Source organism: Miniopterus natalensis, chromosome 15, assembly GCF_054644295.1.
Source record: "Miniopterus natalensis isolate mMinNat1 chromosome 15, mMinNat1.hap1, whole genome shotgun sequence".
NCBI classification, from domain to species: Eukaryota; Metazoa; Chordata; class Mammalia; order Chiroptera; family Miniopteridae; genus Miniopterus; species Miniopterus natalensis.
In genome coordinates this window covers 36,224,733-36,243,205 of record NC_142095.1, presented here as the reverse complement: position 1 = coordinate 36,243,205, position 18,473 = coordinate 36,224,733, and the positions used below count along the sequence as shown (strand labels likewise).

The window sequence follows — 18,473 nt, the reverse complement described above, 5'->3', positions numbered from 1 at the left end:
GGCCTGGTATCTGGCTTTCCTTCCCGGAGGGGCTGTGGACATTTCACCAGCCAGTGTTTACTCCTTCCATGGGGACCACTTCCTCCCCTGTCCCAGAGCCTGTGCTCTAAACACCCCTGCACACTGCCTTCCGTAGGAGGGTTAGGTTAGATCAGAGACGACCATGCTCCACACCCCACTGCCTCCTTTCTATAACTGCTGATGCCCAGGCCCCATTTCCAGCCATTCATCACCTGGAGTTTGTGATGGCCCAGGAATCTATTTCAAAAGCTCTTGGGGGCCATGACTTTGGTCAACTAGGGGGTCCTGTACCTGGAGGGAGGAATAACTAACTGCAGCACCCAGCTAAGCCCTGGATGCCCCTTGGCACAGCAGCCCAAGCTCCATCTCAGCTCTGGTTGGGGAGAAGTACACTGTGGGGCCCAGTGGGCCTGCAGCTCTAGTCCATCTGCCACTCACTTGGATTTCTCTCTGGCAACACTGACTCCCAGGGTCCAAGGGGTATATCGTCTATTCTACCTGCCTTTACCCATGTGACAGGTGAGGACCCTGTAGCCCAGAGAGGCACAGGGACCTATAAAGGTCACCCAGTGAGTCTGAGGGAGAGCAGAGCCACATGGCTCCCAGTGAGGGCTCTGGCTGATGGACCAGGTCTGTGTGGGAATAATTTCCAGTTCTCTCGAAACTCAGAGGCTCCAGCAACCCACTTCCCCTCCATAACTGAATGGAGGCTCAAGGCCTGGTGGCTCTCAACTTAGTGAGGGTATCCAGGCGAGAGCTGCAGCCAGAAGAGTGACATTGATCCTAGGGAGGGGGTGCTGCAAGGAAGTGGAGGTGTGAGCTGTCATGCTTGCAGGAAGGACAGCTGCCATGGTGTCTAGGCTCCAGCCAGAATGTCAGCAGCTGTCCTTGCTCCACCCAGCTACTCCACAGCCTCCCCACCTGTGCCCCAGCCTTGGCATTCCCCAGACAGGCCCAGCATTCCAGAGACAGTCTTGGAATTCTGGAGATGCCTCCAGTGGAGGCCAGAACTGGCAGGAGACCCTAGAGAGACCTGGGGGGAGAGGGCCTGCCCTTGGGAGCTGGAGAACTCAAGGACCTACATGTGCACCTAGGAATGATGACATCTCAGGAGAAGGGGCAGGGCTACAGTGGGCAGCACCAGCAACCAGTGCACCATTTCGTGGTTTAGTCATCCCTATCATGTGCCTGGCACTGGTTAGATGCTGGGACCCTTCAGAGAGAGGCCCAGTTCCTAATTTTGTGGAATTTACAGACACCTCAGGAAAACAAAGGGAGATGTACAGTGGGGACACCAGCACAATGCCGGAATGAGGTTTGTAGAGGTGTGGTGGCAGTGGGGTAGAGTGGTCCCGGAAGGCTTCCTGGAGGAGGTGGCACTGAGCTGAGGCCTGAGGAACCATGGAGAACCAGTCATGGGAAGCCATGGGGAAAGAGACTGGAGCATCTCAGGAGCAGAAAGGCAGTGTTGGGCTGGGCACCACGCCTCAGCAGTCTTAGGGTGAGAAGGCCCCGTGGCTCTCAGCACAGCAGGGTGAGAAGCGGGGAGAGAGGTGCACAGATTCAGGGCATGTTTTGGAATTAGGACTGAAATGTGAGGTGTGAGAAAGGGAGTCAAGGATGACCTTTCATATCAGGGATGAAGCTGCTGTTTCCTGAGATATGGAAGCCTGGGGGAGGCACAGGTTCTTGGTGGTGGGGTATTAGAAAGTGGAGGTTCCTTTTTATCTTTGGATTTTTTAATTTTTTTTTACAATTTTTAACTTTTCATTTTGAAATTTCAGACTTGCAAAAATAATACAAAGAACTCCCATTTGCACTGCACCCAGCTTCCCCAAATGTTACCATCTTAAATAGCCACACGACAGTGAGCAAGCCCAGGCCACTACTCACTCGTCGGCTGACCTCACTCACACTTGTCTGTTGCCCTCCTAAAGCCCTCTTCCTGGACCAGGATCCAAGCCAGAATCACAAGCTGTGTGTTGTCATCCTGTCCACGCAATCTCCTCCAATCTGCTACAGTTTCTCAGTCTTTCCTTCTCTTTCATGACCCTGACATTTGAAGCGTAAAGGCCAGTTATTTTGTAGAATCTCACACAGTTTGGATTTCTCTGGGGTTTCCTCAGGACTACTCAGGTTACGCATTTCTGGCAGGACGATCACAGGGGAGATGGAGAGTCTTTGGTCCACGTCAAAGTTGAGTTGCCTCTGGAACAGGATGGTGGGGATGTCAAAGCCACTCTGGAGATAAGTGAGAGGACAGAGGGAGAGCTATAAACTCAGGTGTCATCTGAGTAAGTAGCGCTTTCCCAGCCCTGGTCCTGGATGAGACCCCAGGGAGAGGGTGTGTAGAGAGAGGTGGCCCAGGACTGTGCAGGGGGCATCCCACATGGGCAGTCGGGGGGAGGAGACATGGATGACGAGGTGGGAGAGACCCTGGGTGAGTGAGGTACCTCATGAGCCAGGAGGGAAGGAAGGAAGCATGGGAGAGCTTCCTTAGGGGACTTGGAGGCCCCCGAGGCCTTGGCCACCTGGACATAAGGGTTTCATTGGGGCAGTGAGATGGGAACTTGGCTGGAGAGGACCAAAGGAGTGAGTGAGCAAGCTAAAGGGGAGATGGAGAGTGTGGACAACACTGGTGAAGTTTTGCAAACGCTCAGAAAACTGAAAAATGGGCAGGAGCTAGGGGAGAAGTGAGTCCAGAAAGTTCATTTAAGGAGGGAATCAGGGAATGGCCTGTATGCTGATGGGAACAACCCAGTGAAGCTGGGAAAACGGTGATGCAAGACGCAGGGCAGAGCTGCAGGTGAGTGGCTACAGGCCTCTGGGAGTGTTTCAAGGACCTGGGTATAGCACTGGGCCTTGATCCAAGCTGGGCAAAGAGAAAGGGGGGCTCGAGGCACTGAGGGAAGAACTGTGGCAGTGGGGATACTGAGTGCGCGAGGTGTGTCTAGAGGAAGGGATGTGCTGAATGGGGATGCAGAAGGCCACATCCTTATTGGTGGTGACTTACAGGATGGGTGGTTGAGGTGGGGAGAGGAGAAGGAAAAGGACCAGCGAGGCCAGGGGCCACCCAAGGTATGTGGGCGCTGATGGTGTTGAAGGAGGAGAAGAGGGAAACCCGCGTTAAGCCCTCTGTGAATGAAACAGGAGGATGGCGGAGCCAACTACAAAGGGTATGTGGGCAAGGGGTGCTGGCTGGTGCCTTAAAGAAGGGGTCCAGCCCTGGCTGGTGTGGTTCAGTGGTAGAGCACTGGCCTGTGCCCCAAAGGGTCACGAGTTCGATTCCGAGTCAAGGGCACATATCTGGGTTGCAGGTTCGTTCACTCCCAGCCCCTGTCGGGGCGCATGTGGGAGGCAACCGATTGATGTCTCTCACATCGATGTTTCTCTCCCCGCCCCTTCCACTCTCTCCCAGAATCAATGGAAAAAATATATCCTCAGGTGAGGATTTAAAAAAATGGAAGGGGTCCTCAGGGAGGGAGCCCTATGGGGCTGTTTCAATATCTCCGTTCCAGAGTGAGGTTGGTGGGGGAGGGGCTGGGGGCATGCCTTCCTTCTGAGCACCCTCACCCCCAGAATTCTAGCTGGGAGAGGCTGGGTTCTGACATTCCACATACCTGCCTGGTAGCATGTGATGCATGAACACACATCACACATGTATACAGCCAAAGGCTCACAAACTGCCACCAGCGGATAACATTGAACTCTACATATATCACATAGTTCTGAATGTTTTGCTTCATTCACTCCTCTCCATTTCTTCTTCCTTTGCCTGGATAGTGCTTCCTCCATGAAGCCTCCCTTGATTTCCTCCACCAGGAGCCATCACTGGAATGTCTCTCACTGCCCCTGCCCCAAGAGGCTAGGGTTTCTCCTGGGTGGAGGGCCTGACACAGCCCGGAGCTTTGGGACCTCCTGTCGTTCTTACTTTGTCCATTAGATGGCATAAGATGCACATTAGATGCACAAGATATCAGGGGCACCTTTGGGTCCAGTTTTCATCCACAGCTTGCAAACAGGGACCTTTACAGAAGATTTTTACCTTCTTCCCAGAGAGGGAGAGGACCTGCCTGAGGCCAAACAACAAATTAACCTTAGATTTCGGGCTCCCACCCCCTGCCCCAGGCTGTGTGGAGTGTGCTGCCCCCCACATCCTGCTCCAATAGATCCAGGCCTCCCCTGCAGCCTCAGAGGGGCTGAGCTGAGACCCCCACGTGAGCTGGCAGGCTTAAGAGTTATTGGGCCTGCTGCCCTAAGCTGGTGGCCACATGCTGGTTGAGGGGCTGTCTGGCTCAATCTCCAGCCAGCTATTGGCCCTCCTGATTACCACCTGAAACATCTCTCCAGGCAGAGGGGCTTCACCCCTCTGAGGCACCAGGATATAATCACCATCATGGCAGCCCCTGCACAAGCACCCCTCACCATTTTATACAGCCTGTTACACCCAAGGTGGCTGGTCCCTGGCCCTGGAAGGAGAAGACCTGAGACCTAGAGAGGGAAGGGCCTTGGCCAAAGTTCTCCAGTAGAGTCAGAAGCGGGAGGTCTGAGGCCTGTCACCGGCTTCCCTGAGTAGCTCCTTTTACCCAACCCCAGGTCAGAGCCCCCCTTGGGGGAGGCATGTATATGTCAGGGGGAGGTGGGGACAGGGAGACAGGGTTCAAGGCCGTTGGGTCCTTCTCATGCTGACTCAAAGGTCCGACCTGTTTACCTTCTAGAGATGAGATGGGGAGGAGAGGTGGGGTCCAAGTATCACCCCCAGGAGTCACCAAAGCACAAGAGAATCTCAGAAAGGAGCAGCGTTGTTGGGCGTTTTCAGCCTGCTGTTTGGCCTGGGCTAGGTCCTTCCCTCTCTGATGCCCCCAGGTCTCCTGACCACAGTCTGAGGGCTTGGGCTGGTCCATCTGGGAGGCCTAACTTGCAGGAGTTTTTAGAATTCAGAGAGCTCCAATTCCGGCTCAAGTTTGAAACCTTCTTTGTTTCCAGGGCCTCAGATTTTGAGTATAGGGGTCTGGGGTGGGGTGGAGTAGCAGCTGTGAGGGGACAGGGACAGGAACTGCTGTGGGATAGGGAGCATGCGGTAGTCCCTTCACTTGCCTAGATTTAGCCTCTCAGTCTTGTCTCCTCCTGTCCCTCTGTGGCTTTCTTGCCACCCCCCCACCGCCCCCCTCCGGATCTGAGCTCAGGGCAGAGGGAGTGAGGGTGTGAGCACCCTCCCTTCACCCTCACTCTGGAGGGATCATATGTATAGGGCCTATGGGGCAGAGGGGGACTCTGGGAAGAACCCACCACTCACTGAGTGACACTCTGGGCCCTGGGCCTCTGGAAGGACTGGGTGCCTGAGAGGCAGGGCAATGGGAGGCTCCCCTGTCCAGTGAGTTGGGCTGGGGCCTGGAGGCCAGATGTTTCATTCATCTCTACCAATCTCAGATCTGTGAACATGGAGCCCCTTTGACCAAAGAGCCTCACCTCCACTCCCGACTGCACATACAGGTAACTTAGACACTGCAGGGAAGCTGGGGAGCCAAGCCAAGGCTTCAGGGGGTTGGGTGGGCCCTGCTGGTTTAGGGACTGGGGCCTAAAGTCAGTTTGTGGGGGAAAGGTTTCTGTCATAGGCACTGGAGGGGCAGAGAGCAAAGGAGAGTCCAACCAGACCCTCACCTAGACCATCAACCTCTGATCTCTGACTCCTGACCTCTTTTCCAGGTTATCTCCCCCCTTGACATTTTGCTAGAGCCTGGAGACTTGGGTTTGTGGACCTATCTGTGTAAACTACCCACATTCAGGCTGGGAAAGAGTATCCCCAATGGGGAACTGGGGAACTGGCTAATCTGACAGAGGCATCAAGTGGGCCACCAGTTGGGGTGCAGGGAGCCAAAGCTGGTGCCTGGCAGCCTCTCCCCCCTCCCTCTTCCTCCACCGCCTTCCTGCCCCTGGACAGGGCGGAGCCACTGCCTTATAAGTGGCAGGCCTGGCGGCAAGAGAGCAAACTACAACCAGCAGTGGGACCAGAGGGTGGCTCCGCTGGCAGCGTGGTACCCTCGGTCCCCCAGCATGGCCCCTTCAGCCTGGGCCATCTGCTGCCTCTTGGGGGGCCTCCTGCTCCACGGGGGCAGCCCCAGTCCCGGCCCCAGCGTGCCCCGTCTGCGGCTCTCCTACCGAGGTATGGATGGGTCCTCCTGTTCATGTGCATGTCTGAGGGACCCTGGGACCCTGCAGCACCGCAGCTGTGGGGGTCCCAGCCAGCTGGGGCAGTCTGTCCTGCGAGCTGGAGGGATGTAGTCATTCCCGGCACAGCCCGTGGGAAGGATTTTTTGGTCATTCCCCGGGATGGTGCTCCTCTGGTTGCTGCCAGAGGCGGACACTGGGGGAGGAGGCAGGGGGAGAGGGACAGCTCCTGGAGGTACGTCCAGAGTGGAGGTAGCGGAGACAGAGGCACATAGAGGAAAACCCGAGGGGACTGTTGAGAAAAAGAGAGAGACGAATGGAGACCCTGAGAGACCTCAGTACAGATGGGCAGGGAGAGATGGGGATGGGCACACAGGGCAGGTCTGGAGGGTCTGTCTGCACGTGGTGGGGGCTCCTTGCCCAGGGCAGACAGTGGGAGAGCAGATTCCTGCCCCTCTCCTCCCCACCCTGCAATGGGGCCCCTCACCCTGTCCCCGCAGCTTCCCCGCACCCACCTGCCTCTTGCAGCCCATTTCCCGATGCTGGCCTACTCCTTCCCTCCGTCCCAGCCCAGGAGGTTCTTCTGCAGGTTTAACCTGATACGTGGTGCTGGGGCGGGCACAGGCCTCCTCTGAATCTGTGGAGACAGTACACAGCAAAAGGTTCCCGAGACACAGGCTCTCCACAAATTCTTCTTAGGGAAGCCAGAGGGGTGATCAACTTTCTCTGGGAACCTCAGCCCAAAGGGAGGCCCAGGCTCTGGAGAGTACGAGGGGTGAGATATGACTCCACTCTGGAGAGTCTGAAAATGGGGTCTAGGGGGAGAATTTGGTCCTACCCTTGGAGCTGTGGTTTTGGAGGGAAGTCTGGCTATAAGAAAATGCCTATCCCTTCCAAAGTACTGTCAGTCATGGAGGGCTTCCTGGAAGAGGCTGTTGATGAATTTGGGGATGGAGTGGGTGCTGGGCTGGGGATGACCCCTTGGGCAGGTATAGGATACTTTCCTAGGGTGGCCAGGGCCCCTTCCCACCCATCTTGCTGTCTGTCCCCTTGCCTACCCACCATTTCCACCTCCCTAGCCTAACACCAAGGACCTATTTCAGGATCCTTGAGTCCTAGGACTAGCATCCCCAAACCTCCATACCTAGGGCTGGGAGGGGAGGGTCTATGGGTAATGAGAAAATCCTCTTTAGCCACATCCTTGGACTAGAGCCTGGAGCTTGGCCTGGCCACACCTGGCCTCTACCATACCCAGGCCTTTTCCAGGTGTTCCCTCTGCTGGGAACACTCTCCCCTGCCTGTCCACTGCACACTGCTCAGACTCACTCACCCTTCCTCCAGCTTGCTGCCGGATGGTCTGCCAGTGGGGCCATCTTCACTGGGGACTGCATAGAGCAGATGGGCCACTGGGAAGATGTTAACTGAAGGACCAGGGGGCTAAGGAGTGGAGGGATAGGCGTTGGCCCCTGCGTGGGCTGGGCTGAGTGGGGGCTCAGAGCCCTCTGTCCCACCCACCCCCAGGAGCCATTTCCCAGAAGCCCTCCTGGCAGCCCTGTGGATGGAAACATTTTCCAGATGTGAGTGTGTGGGGGGTAAATGCACAGCTGGGACCCTCTACTTCCATGACTTGGCTGAGGGGGACCTTGACCCCCTCCCTTGCTCCCTTGTAGATCTCCTATCTGCCAACCGCTCTGCCATCTTTCTGGGTCCCCGGGGCCCCCTAGATCTTCAGGTGATGTACCTGGATGAGTACAGAGACCGCCTCTTTCTGGGGGGTCGTGATGCCATCTACTCTCTGCAGCTGGACCAGGCATGGGCGGACCCCCGGGAGGTGAGCTGGGCTGACCAGGGAGAGGGTCTGTCTGGGAGCTGGGCAACTCTGGATGGGAGGCTGGATGGGGAAACTGAGGCCGTGAGCTCAGGGGTCAGCTGGGCTGTGTTTCAGGTCCTGTGGCCACCACAGCCAGGACAGAGGGAGGAGTGTGTTCGAAAGGGACGAGATCCTTTGGTGAGTGACTGTCCCCAAACCTGACCAACTTCCCCAGGACAGCCTCCAGCTGCCTGTGCTGGGGTCAGTTGAAGCAGATAACAGAATTGCTCTTGAAGATCCATGAAGAATGTTGCCCTAGACCCCCAGAACTGATAAGCCAGGCAAGCTGAACCTTGGGACCTGAGGAGATGGTGAGCAGTCCTGTCCCTCTCCCCGCTAGATGGAGTGTGCCAACTTCGTGCGGGTGCTGCAGCCCCACAACCGAACCCACCTGCTGGCGTGTGGCACTGGGGCCTTTCATCCCACCTGCGCACTCATTGCTGTTGGGCACCGTGGGGAGGTGAGCCTGTGGCAGGCCCCACGGGGGACTGGGAAGCAATGACATTTCCTCCAGGCTCCCTGAACCCTCCCTGTTGAGCCTGGGTCAGGACAGAGGTTTCAGAGCCTGAAAGGAGCCTTTGTGCCAGAGCTGACCTCATTGGCAAGGCCCTGAATTGAGGGTACCTTCACCCCCCCACTCTCCAGCTGCACGCAATGGCCACTACTGGGGGGGCAGGGGGGGGCTGGTACGGCTTTCCTAGGTGACACCCCTCCCTTGCTCTCCCCCAGCATGTACTTCGCCTGGAGCCCCACAGTGTTGAAAGTGGGCGGGGACGGTGCCCGCACGAGCCCAGTAGTCCTTTCGCCAGCACCTTTGTAGGTGGGTGATGCCCAGGTCTGGGTGGGCAGGGGGAGGGTGGGAGCCGGCTGATGTCCTTGGGAAGGGATGGTGGCTGGGCCCGCCTCCCCTGACTCTGCCCCGACCCCACCCCAGGTGGGGAGCTGTACACAGGCCTCACTGCCGACTTCCTGGGGCGGGAGGCCATGATCTTCCGCAGTGGAGGTCCCCGGCCGGCCTTGCGTTCTGACTCTGACCAGAACCTCCTGCACAGTGAGTCCAGGGCCTGTGGAGGGCGAGGTGGGCTGGGGTCTGCCCCACATCTGCAGGAGGCAGGAGAGCTGACCCTGGAATAGAGACAGAGGGGCGGCCCATCTCCTCTTCACCCCCTGGGACTCCAGCCTCCAGTGGGGGCCCCTGTACCTGTTTCCCTCCCCAGTGGGTTCAGCCACCTGTCCTCCCCTGTGAGGCTCCCCCACCAGCTTCACACTGTCACTGCCCCCCGTCCAGACCCCCGGTTTGTGATGGCTGCCCGGATCTCTGACAACTCTGACCGTAATGATGACAAGGTGTACTTCTTCTTCTCCGAGACTGTCCCTTCTCCAGATGGTGGCCCGGGCCATGTCACCGTCAGCCGCGTGGGCCGTGTCTGCGTGGTGAGAGCTGGGGAGGGGCAGGGAGGGGCCCGATGTCCTTGCTGCATTCCCTCTTTCCCAGCCTGCCCCACCTTCAGCCAATGTCCATGCCTCTGCCCTGAGGGGTAGGGGTGGAGGTGAGGAGGAGGGGCCATCCTCTGGGGCCCGGGGCTGACTCTGGCCCTCCGACCACAGAATGACGCCGGGGGTCAGCGGGTGCTGGTGAACAAATGGAGCACCTTTCTCAAGGCCAGGCTGGTCTGCTCCGTGCCCGGTCCCGGTGGTGCAGAGACCCACTTTGACCAGCTGGGTAAGGGCAGGCCAAGGGCAGGCCTGGATGCGGGAGTGGGGAGGGCTCAGAGCCAGTGAGTGGGGGACATTGGCAGTGGCCTTCTGTCTCCCAGAGGATGTGTTCCTGCTGTGGCCCAAGGCAGGGAAGAGCCTGGAGGTGTACGCGCTTTTCAGCACGGTCAGGTGGGCACACCAGCCTCCCCTTACCCCAGCCCGGCCTGGTCTCTGTACCCCGGGCTCCTCTGTTGAGCGTCTGGCTTCATATCCCGGCTTTGCCGTGGGTCTCTGTCTCTGTCCCTGTCTCTGACTTGGTGACTCTGGCTGTATTCTCCGCTCTCTTTACCTTTGCCTGGGTGTCCTTGTTTTCCAGTTTCTGCTGACTGCAGGGACTGTGGCCCTCTGCCCTGCCCATAGAGCCAGGCTGCCTTTTTCCCATCTAAGACGGCCACCCTGGCCTGACTCTCCCTGTCTGCCTGTGGCAGTGCTGTGTTCCAGGGCTTCGCAGTCTGCTTGTATCACATGGAGGACATCTGGGAGGTCTTCAGGGGGCCCTTTGCCCACCAAGAGGGTCCCCAGCACCAGTGGGGGCCCTATGGGGGCAAGGTGCCCTTCCCCCGCCCTGGCGTGGTGAGTATCTGGCCAGGCCAGGGGAGAGAGCAGAGCAGATGCCAGGGGGCTCTATGTTGGGACAGCATGGTGTCTGCACGCAGCTCCATAGCAGCTCAGATCTAGGGCTCCAGAGGGGCAGGGTAAGGGTGAGGCTTGGCATGGAGCCCTGACCATGTTAAGGAGCATCTTGCACAATGAGAGCACTCCCTCTGAGGTTGGCATGCCCAGACAATGGGGCCCTGGATAGGCTGGGGTGGGGACCTTGTGATCCCAGGATCCCAGGACTCCAGGTGCTCCCTTTGCCACTGCCACAGTGTCCCAGCAAGATGACTGCACAGCCCCGACGACCCTTTGGCAGCACCAAGGACTACCCGGACGAGGTGCTGCAGTTTGCCCGAGCCCACCCACTCATGTTCCAGTCTGTGCGACCTCGGCGGGGCCGCCCTGTCCTCGTCAAAACCCACCTGGCCCAGCAGCTGCGCCAGATCGTGGTGGATCGCGTGGAGGCAGAGGACGGGACCTATGATGTCATCTTCCTGGGGACTGGTGGGTGGCTGAGTAAGGTAGCTGGACTGGGGAGGTGTGTGGGTGCCCAGGCTGCCCCTTCCCCTCCTACTGACCCCTCCTCTCCTAACTCAGATTCAGGGTCAGTGCTCAAGGTCATGGCCCTCCAGTCTGGGGACTCAGCAGAGCCTGAGGAGGTGGTTCTGGAAGAGCTCCAGGTGTTTAAGGTGAGCAGGGAGGCTCGCTGATGGGAGGGAGGGGTCTCCTCAAGCCAGTCCCTGGGTCTAGCCCAGGCTACAGGGAAGCAGGAGCAAAGCGCAGGAGGGAGATGGGCCTGTCTTTACTGAACTTGTGGCCAGTGGGGGAGGAAAGTGATGACACTCTCTGCTGCAGAGGCCCTGCTGGTGTTTCTGAATGACTGAGGGGCCTGGAGATGCAGTCTGTGAGCTGAGAGTTGGGGGGACCCAGGGAGGGATGGCCGAGGTGAGCACCCCTTGACAAAGCCCTGATAGGCACAGGTCACTGTGAGGGGGTGGCTGAGACCCCAATTGCCCAAGGGGTTCTGTTGGCCCCTCTAAAGAATCAGGCAGGTGATGTGTCTGGGGGACTGTCATACCTCCCAAGATGCAATGGGTGATCTGGGACAGCTGCTTCATTGCCGGGGAACAGGGCTGTGGGAGGGGACACTGGAGATTTGTGCTGTTAGCCAAGCATCGTGCTTGGAGGCCAGCCAGGGTAAGGGGACCTTTTTTGTAACCTGATCTCTGGGAAGACTGTCTGGCCCTAGTAGGCAGGGCTTGCACTAACCCGGGCTGGGGGGTGGGTGGTTCCCACCCAGGGGTTAAAGGAGGCTGAAAGAGGGGGTGCAGTGGAAGGGTCTCCAACACCCCCCACCCTGAGGCCCTGCTCCTTCCCCAGGTGCCAACAGCCATCACTGAGATGGAGATCTCTGTCAAAAGGGTAAGAGCAGCTGCACCCCTCCCAGCGCCTCCTTCCTTCCTTCCCCAAAGCCTCCTTGAGCATTGCCTGTGTCTGGCACTGGGCCTCCTGGTTAGGCCCTGCAGGAGAGGGTTGGGAGTCCAGCTGGGAGCTGAGATTCCCATGCATGAAACCAGTGGGCAGCAGGAGACCCTGAGTGAGTGAGGCTGTGTTCAGATAAGAGATCCACAAAGACCGGCTCCCCAGGGGAGGCAAAAAAAAGTGCTTGAAAACAAAAATCCAGATTTGAAATCAAACAGGGGAGCCACTTCTTAGAGGACTGCTGTGTCCCTTTACAAGTGGCAAATACCATCTTCCCCAGTTTATCTGCCTCAGTTGATCGTTGGGTAAATTCTGGCTTTGGTACTGGGATTGCTTAAAGCAGAGTGCACCTCTAAGGTCAGAGGCAAGTCAGGATAAAGGCCATTGGGGTAGAGGGCAAAGGTCAGAGCAGGGAGAGCCTGGGGAAGCCCCTTGGAGAAAGGATCCTGGGTCTGCCCCATCCCCTACATGTCCCAGCACAGGATCTGGTGTACAGCATGTGGGTGATAAGCATTTTGTTCTGTGAATGCACCCAAGACGTTCTGGAAGGTTGCTTGAAAATGGCAGGGATCTCAGGAAACCAAGGGACCTGAGAGCCTAGCTGCTTCTGGGGAAGCCCAGGCTCACTGTGGGCTCTACTTGGGTCTCTCCCCAGCAAATGCTGTACGTGGGCTCGAGGCTGGGTGTGGCCCGGCTGCAGCTGCACCAGTGTGAGACTTACGGCAGTGCCTGTGCAGAGTGCTGCTTGGCCCGGGACCCATATTGCGCCTGGGATGGTGCTTCCTGCACCCGCTACCGGCCTGGCACCGGCAAGCGCCGGTTCCGCCGGCAGGACATCCGTCATGGCAACCCTGCCCTGCAGTGCCTGGGCCAGAGCCAGGAAGGTGAGTGGCAGCTACTCACCCCGTGGCCCGGGCTCAACCCCTGTGAAATGGGGCCTCAGACTTGTCTTGTTGCAACACACAGTCCTCAATTTCCCTATCTGAGCAGTTCTCTCAGTATATGGGTGTAGGGTCTTTGGACAGAGTGGGACTGGCTTGGGGACTGATAGACATCGAGGTCCCTGTAACACTTATGGGGGCTCCTGGACTGTGGGGGTTAGGGGTCCCATAGTTCCTGAGCTGAGCCCACCTCCACTTCCCTCCAGAGGTGGCTGCAGGACTCGTGGCCACCACTACGGTCTATGGCACGGAGCACAACAGCACCTTCCTGGAGTGCCTGCCCAAGTCTCCCCAGGCAACTGTGCACTGGTTCTTGCAGAGGCCGGGGGACCAGGGGTTTGACCAGGTGAGTGAGGACCTTGCCTCCAGTTCGTACTTGTCCTTAGGTCACATCCCTCCCTGAACCCCAAGTCCTGAGTCCTAGGAAGGGGCTCTGAGGGAACCTGCCAAGTTCAACTGAAGAAAACTGTGCATTAGCCCCTGGGGTGCCTGGAATGAGGTGCTTGCTCCTGCCATCTGGGAACGCCCAGGCTAGATGTGCCTGGAACTCCTCTAGTGACAGGGAGCCCACCAACTCCCAAGGCTCTGAGCCGAGCTCTGAGAGGTGGATAGCAGAGATGGAGGAGAGGGAAGGGGGTGGACTGCTCAGGAAGTCCCCCATGCTTGCACGTATGGCTCCTCTTAGAAGGGGGTCTTCTCCCCAGGGGTTCTTGGTTCTCCTCTGCCCCAGGCTTGTGCCCCTGGCCACTGGCCCCCATGCCTCCAACGCTGCTTGGTCCCACAGTTCCTCCCTAGAGTCCAACAGTCTGCCCAGGCCCTCCTCCCCCATCTGGAAAGATCTGTCAGCCCCAGAGATGGTTTCAGTCTGGGGCCTGAGGCTGGGTGTGGGTGCGGCAGGGTAAGGAACAATTCTCAAGAGCTCCCACAGGCAGGGGAGGGGAGGGGAGGGAGTGGGCTAATTACGGGGGGGGGGGGGGGGGAGGGCTGTCCTTCCAGCTTGGGAACTGGAGGAGGCCAGCCTTGGGCCAGCTGTTGGGCTAGGCACTGAGAGACTCCCCCAGGGGCCCGGGGCAGGGGGAGCAATGAGATGAAATTACACAGCACTAACTGCCCAAGCAGGCCAGCCTCAACATACAGCCATGCAGACGAAAGCCCAGACAGAGGCTGGGCCAGAGATCCGCCGGGTCAGAACACCACTCCCGCCTCCCACACTGTGATGGGCGCTTGTCCCACCCCTGGCTGGGGCTGTGGGCCCTGCACTGTGGGGGAGTGAACAATGCAGAGATGTAGAGTGAGCGGAATTCTAGTCCTGGGGCTGGGGTTACAGACCCCCTGAGTAAAAGCCTATAAATACCCTCCTACCCTCTCACTTCACTGGGAATGTGTGCCAGGGCCCCCCCAAAGCCAAGATAGGTGCTCCAGAACTTTGACTAGCGAGAAATCAGCCAAATTTTTGAAAAGCCCCCTTCCCAGACCATGCCCTGGGTTATGGGATGGTGGTGCCCTGCCTGCAATTAGCTTAGTCTCGAGGAGGCCGAGCCTAGAAAGGGGAGAATGGGAAAGGGAAGTGCCCCAGCCCTGGGCCCTGAGATGGCACATTTGGAAAAGCAGGGTGCAGAGAAGTTGATGGTGTGCACTCTGCTCCACGGCCCCCTCACGCCCTCCCTGGTGCCCAGCAGGTGAAGACAGATGAACGAGTCCTGCAAACGGAGCAGGGGCTGCTGTTCCGCAGGCTCAGCCGCCTCGATGAGGGCACCTACACCTGCACTACGCTGGAGCACGGCTTCTCCCAGACCGTGGCCCGCCTGACTCTGGAGGTGATTGTGGCTGCGCAGCTCAGCAGCCTGTTCCATGGGGAGCAGAGGCCACAGGAGCCCTCTGCCCGGGGAGGCCTGGCCTCCACCCCACCCAAGGCCTGGTACAAGGACATCCTGCAGCTCATCGGCTTCGCCAATTTGCCCCGGGTGGATGAGTACTGTGAGCGCATGTGGTGTTCCTCCCGGAACCGGGGCAAACAGGCCAAGGGCAAGAGCTGGGCAGGGCTCGAACTGGGCAAGAAGGTGAAGAGCCGGGTGCAGGCCGAGAGAAATCGGACACCCCGGGAGGTGGAGGCCACATAGAAGGCAGAGGAGGGGGTGGTTGGGATGGGCCCAGTGGCCCAGTATCAACCCCTAGTGTCTCCCATCCACCCAACTAGGGCAGAGGGAGCCCTCAGGCTTGATCACCTCCTAAAGATGGGATTCTCTGCCCCCTAAGCTCCTACCAGGCTGCTACAGGAAAGGCTGAGGGCCTGATGGAGGGGCCCTGTGCCTGTTCCTTGCAGCTTTCTGCTCTTAGTTCTAGATGGAGCCAGCACCCTCTGGCCACTGGCAACCCCAGTGGGCCTGCTATTTGTTCTCAGAGGTGGCCCCCAGAGCGCTTTTCTGTTTGTGCCCAGAGGCAAGAGGGCTGGGTGGTTCTGTCCCAGCTGCAGAACAAAGGCCATTCTGAGTGAGCCTTAGAGTGGGTGTGAGGGTGCCTCTGAGGAGGTTGTGGCAGGAGGCCCTTAGGCTGCCAAAGGAGGGCGGACATTGCATCTAAGCTGGACCAACACTGACTGAGTTGGGGAGGAAAAGAGGAGGTGCTGAGAAGGTAGAGCCTCTGCTTTGTGCTCTGATATCTTGGTGATCCCTTGCCACTGCCCACTGCCTGTTCTCCATCTCAGAATCACAGAGGCATAGACTGCTAGAGCTCTCTTCATGCTGGGGATGGGCCAGGTCTCAGGCTCTACTTCATAAACCAAGGGAGCTTCACAGCCTGATTTCCCTTCCCCAGGCTCCTGAGCTGCAGGCCAGTTTTCCTGGGATGCCCACCCCTCCTGATAGTATTCCCCCTCCCCACCATCAGGGTCTCCATGCTGACAAGCAAGGTGAGGACTCTAGGAGAATGTCATCCCCATCTCTGTGGACTAGAGATGGGGTGAGGGGAGCTGGGTAGGAGTGGGATGTCTCCCAGGGCAATGCAGGCTCACCCCCAGCCTGGGAGGGTGGGAATGTGGCAGCTCTGAGAGCAAGCTGCAGCTGGTGGGCAGGACCAGGGGTAGGGCTATGCCCAGGGATTGGCAGGCTTCTGAGATGGGAAGAGGGTGGGAGGGCCTAGGATGGGCTAGGGGACCCAGGAGCGGGCATGCCCAAGGACTCAAGATGGCATCAATTAGCTCAGGAGCCACAGGGAAGGCCAGATGTTTCCCACCGTGGGATATTTGGTTTCTGCTAAATAAGGGTTGGTTGTGGATGGTTCATTTATGAAGGCTTTTTTCTTTTAAGGGAAAAACATAGGGGAAAAAGCTGCTAAGAGCTTCAGGTCCTGCTGGTTCTGGGGACTGCGGCTCAGGTGGCCAGTCCACACTCTGTCTGCACATGTCGAGAGGTGTTTTGCCATCGGTAGTAGTGTCTTTCTTGAGCTAGTGACACAGCAGGGGAAGAGGAGGGGGGCTAAATGAAAAGCTGTTCCCAGCTGTAGATGAACAACTTAGTGACGCACAGAACTGGCAGGAGGGAGACAGCAGCGTCAGGTTCAAGACTCCCTCCATTAAAAAACCAAGATGCATAAAGGAGAAAAAAAATAGATAAAAAGTAAGACAGGGCCTCCTGCCCCATTGAACTCAAACCCAGCCGGTGTCTGCCTTGGACTGTACCTGTGCCACCCCCCAGCCCCCACCTGGGACCTGAAAGAGGCCCTCCTTCCCCCTTTGACTGCATCGAGATGAACCTGACAGCGCTGTGGGGAGCCTTGGCCTGGGTTGGGATGGCCCAGCTATCAGCTGGTAAAAGCAGAGGAGAGAAGGGGAGGGAAGGGGAAGGGGAGCTGGAGGAGGGCGGGGAAGGGGGATAGAGGGGGAGGAGAGAGCGCAGGGTGTTGGTGTCAACGGTGCGGCCAGCTCTGCCCCTCTGCCCAGGGAAGCCAGGAAGAAACAACCAGGCCCTCAGTGGCCTATAGGCTGAACCCAGGTGTGGCTGGCTCCAGGTAGGGTCCTTTGGGGAAGCTACTCTGGAAAATGGAGGGAGGAGCTCAAAATCCTGAACAAAGAACACCTGCATTGGAAAATTATGGACAGCTCCCACCAGCTCCGGGCCCCCATGGTACTATGCGTTGTTAACCCTGGAAATGCCTCTATGAGTGAATTCTGGTTTTGCATTCATATGTTGAGATGGGCTTTGTGATTTCTCGGTCTTCAGAACACACTTCCTCTAATTACTTTTGTTACTTTGTCATGACCATCCCTGAGCTCCGGTGATGATAGCACAGTGGCCTACCACACAGAGCCTACAAGGAAAGTAATGAAGTTAATATTTACATCACATAATTGCATCATTATTGTATCTGTGTATTTCTGTACTGAACTGACTGATACCATCTGTGTGAGTTGGAAATGAAGAGCCTTCTCCATCCATTCCATGCGTGAGAAGACCACCGTAGGTGGTATTTTCTAGCAGGGAGGGTGGGTATCAAGGGAAGGAAAGAGTCAGGGGGTGTTGTCTATGAAGCTGAGATTGCTTATTAAATTAGGAAAATCCTGCCCTTTGGGCTCCTGAGACTGATCTTCTTGGGACTTCAGGAGGCTCTTGAACCAGAAAAAAAAAAAAAAATGCTGGCAAAGGGTGGCTGGGCACGTAGGCAGCCTTGTTTTTTCCACAATAACACTTGACATTTGTGACAGCAACACTTGGCCTGGTGCCTGTCTTCATCCCAAACCACATACCAACGTTTATTAAGGCCCCTGTGCTCTCGCCCAGGGGGCCAGGCTGTGCCGTGGGGGCTGCAGTTTCTGGGGAGGAGGGAGGCCCCATAGTCCCGCCTACTGGGTGTGCTACGGGACGCTCCCACTCCCTGTGACATGATGCTGCCCAGAGAGCAGACTCCACTGGTGCTGGAGGGAGGTGAGAAAAGCTGGGGGTGGAAACTGCCCCACCTCACCAGGGAGACTAGCCTCTAGCTTGGATGAGCACCTCAATCCATGCAATAGACTAAGGGGGCTTAACAGAACGGGTCAGTCATCAGTTCCATCTTGCAGCCTGGGGCCCTTAGTTTTGCCCCCTAGTTTCTGCACAAACAGCCAGGCCCGACAGAGTCTGAACCTCTGTTCCCCACCCCAAGCCATCATCAGCACACTGCTTGGCACAGTGCTGTGCTGGGAGGGGGTGTGAATGTGCTCTCCACAGCCCCCTTCTCCCAAGCCCTGAAGACCCCTTGGGTTTGGACTTCTCCCTGGCCCCCCCTCCTCCCCCCTCCTCCCATCTTAAGTCCTGTTTCCTGCCTCAGGGATTTCACTCTATCTTCCTCTGCCAGCTTTTTCCTCTAAGTCTCATACTTCCCCTGGTCTTTGAGTCTCTGTTTTATGATTTCCCAAACACATTTAGATCCGGGAAGGGACTTTGTTAAAGGCACTAGTCGAGTGTTTTTCAAAATGGTGTCCTGTGGAACAATTAATCCATAAAAATGGTCAAATAAATCTGGGGATTTCTACCTCCTTAGCCCCCAAGGAACTGTGCACTGCTTGCTTGCTTGCCCCGTGAAATCCCTGAGAAGCCCATGATGAGCTCTCATTGATTTGCACACCTACTGTGTGCTGCATGATTCCCAAAACATTTGGTCCG

General features: G+C 57.5%; 1 protein-coding gene across 2 annotated transcripts; it reads left to right on the top strand.

Annotated features, from left to right (window-relative positions):
• The first annotated feature begins 6,075 nt into the window (after window positions 1-6,075).
• On the top strand, window positions 6,076-15,802 carry SEMA3G (semaphorin 3G). Of its 2 annotated transcripts, none has more exons than XM_016210030.2 (16): window positions 6,076-6,184; window positions 7,860-8,020; window positions 8,135-8,197; window positions 8,400-8,519; window positions 8,789-8,879; window positions 8,994-9,110; window positions 9,348-9,493; window positions 9,668-9,782; window positions 9,877-9,946; window positions 10,246-10,390; window positions 10,687-10,918; window positions 11,012-11,103; window positions 11,795-11,836; window positions 12,552-12,780; window positions 13,044-13,183; window positions 14,517-15,802. In XM_016210030.2, the coding sequence occupies exons 1-16, from the start codon at window positions 6,076-6,078 to the stop codon at window positions 14,955-14,957; spliced, it is 2,313 nt and encodes a 770-aa protein (XP_016065516.2). In that variant the 3' UTR covers window positions 14,958-15,802. The 2 variants fall into 2 exon arrangements, with proteins under 2 accessions (XP_016065516.2, XP_016065514.2); XM_016210028.2 differs by having other exon boundaries at window positions 14,514-15,802.
• Window positions 15,803-18,473: the final 2,671 nt, after the last annotated feature.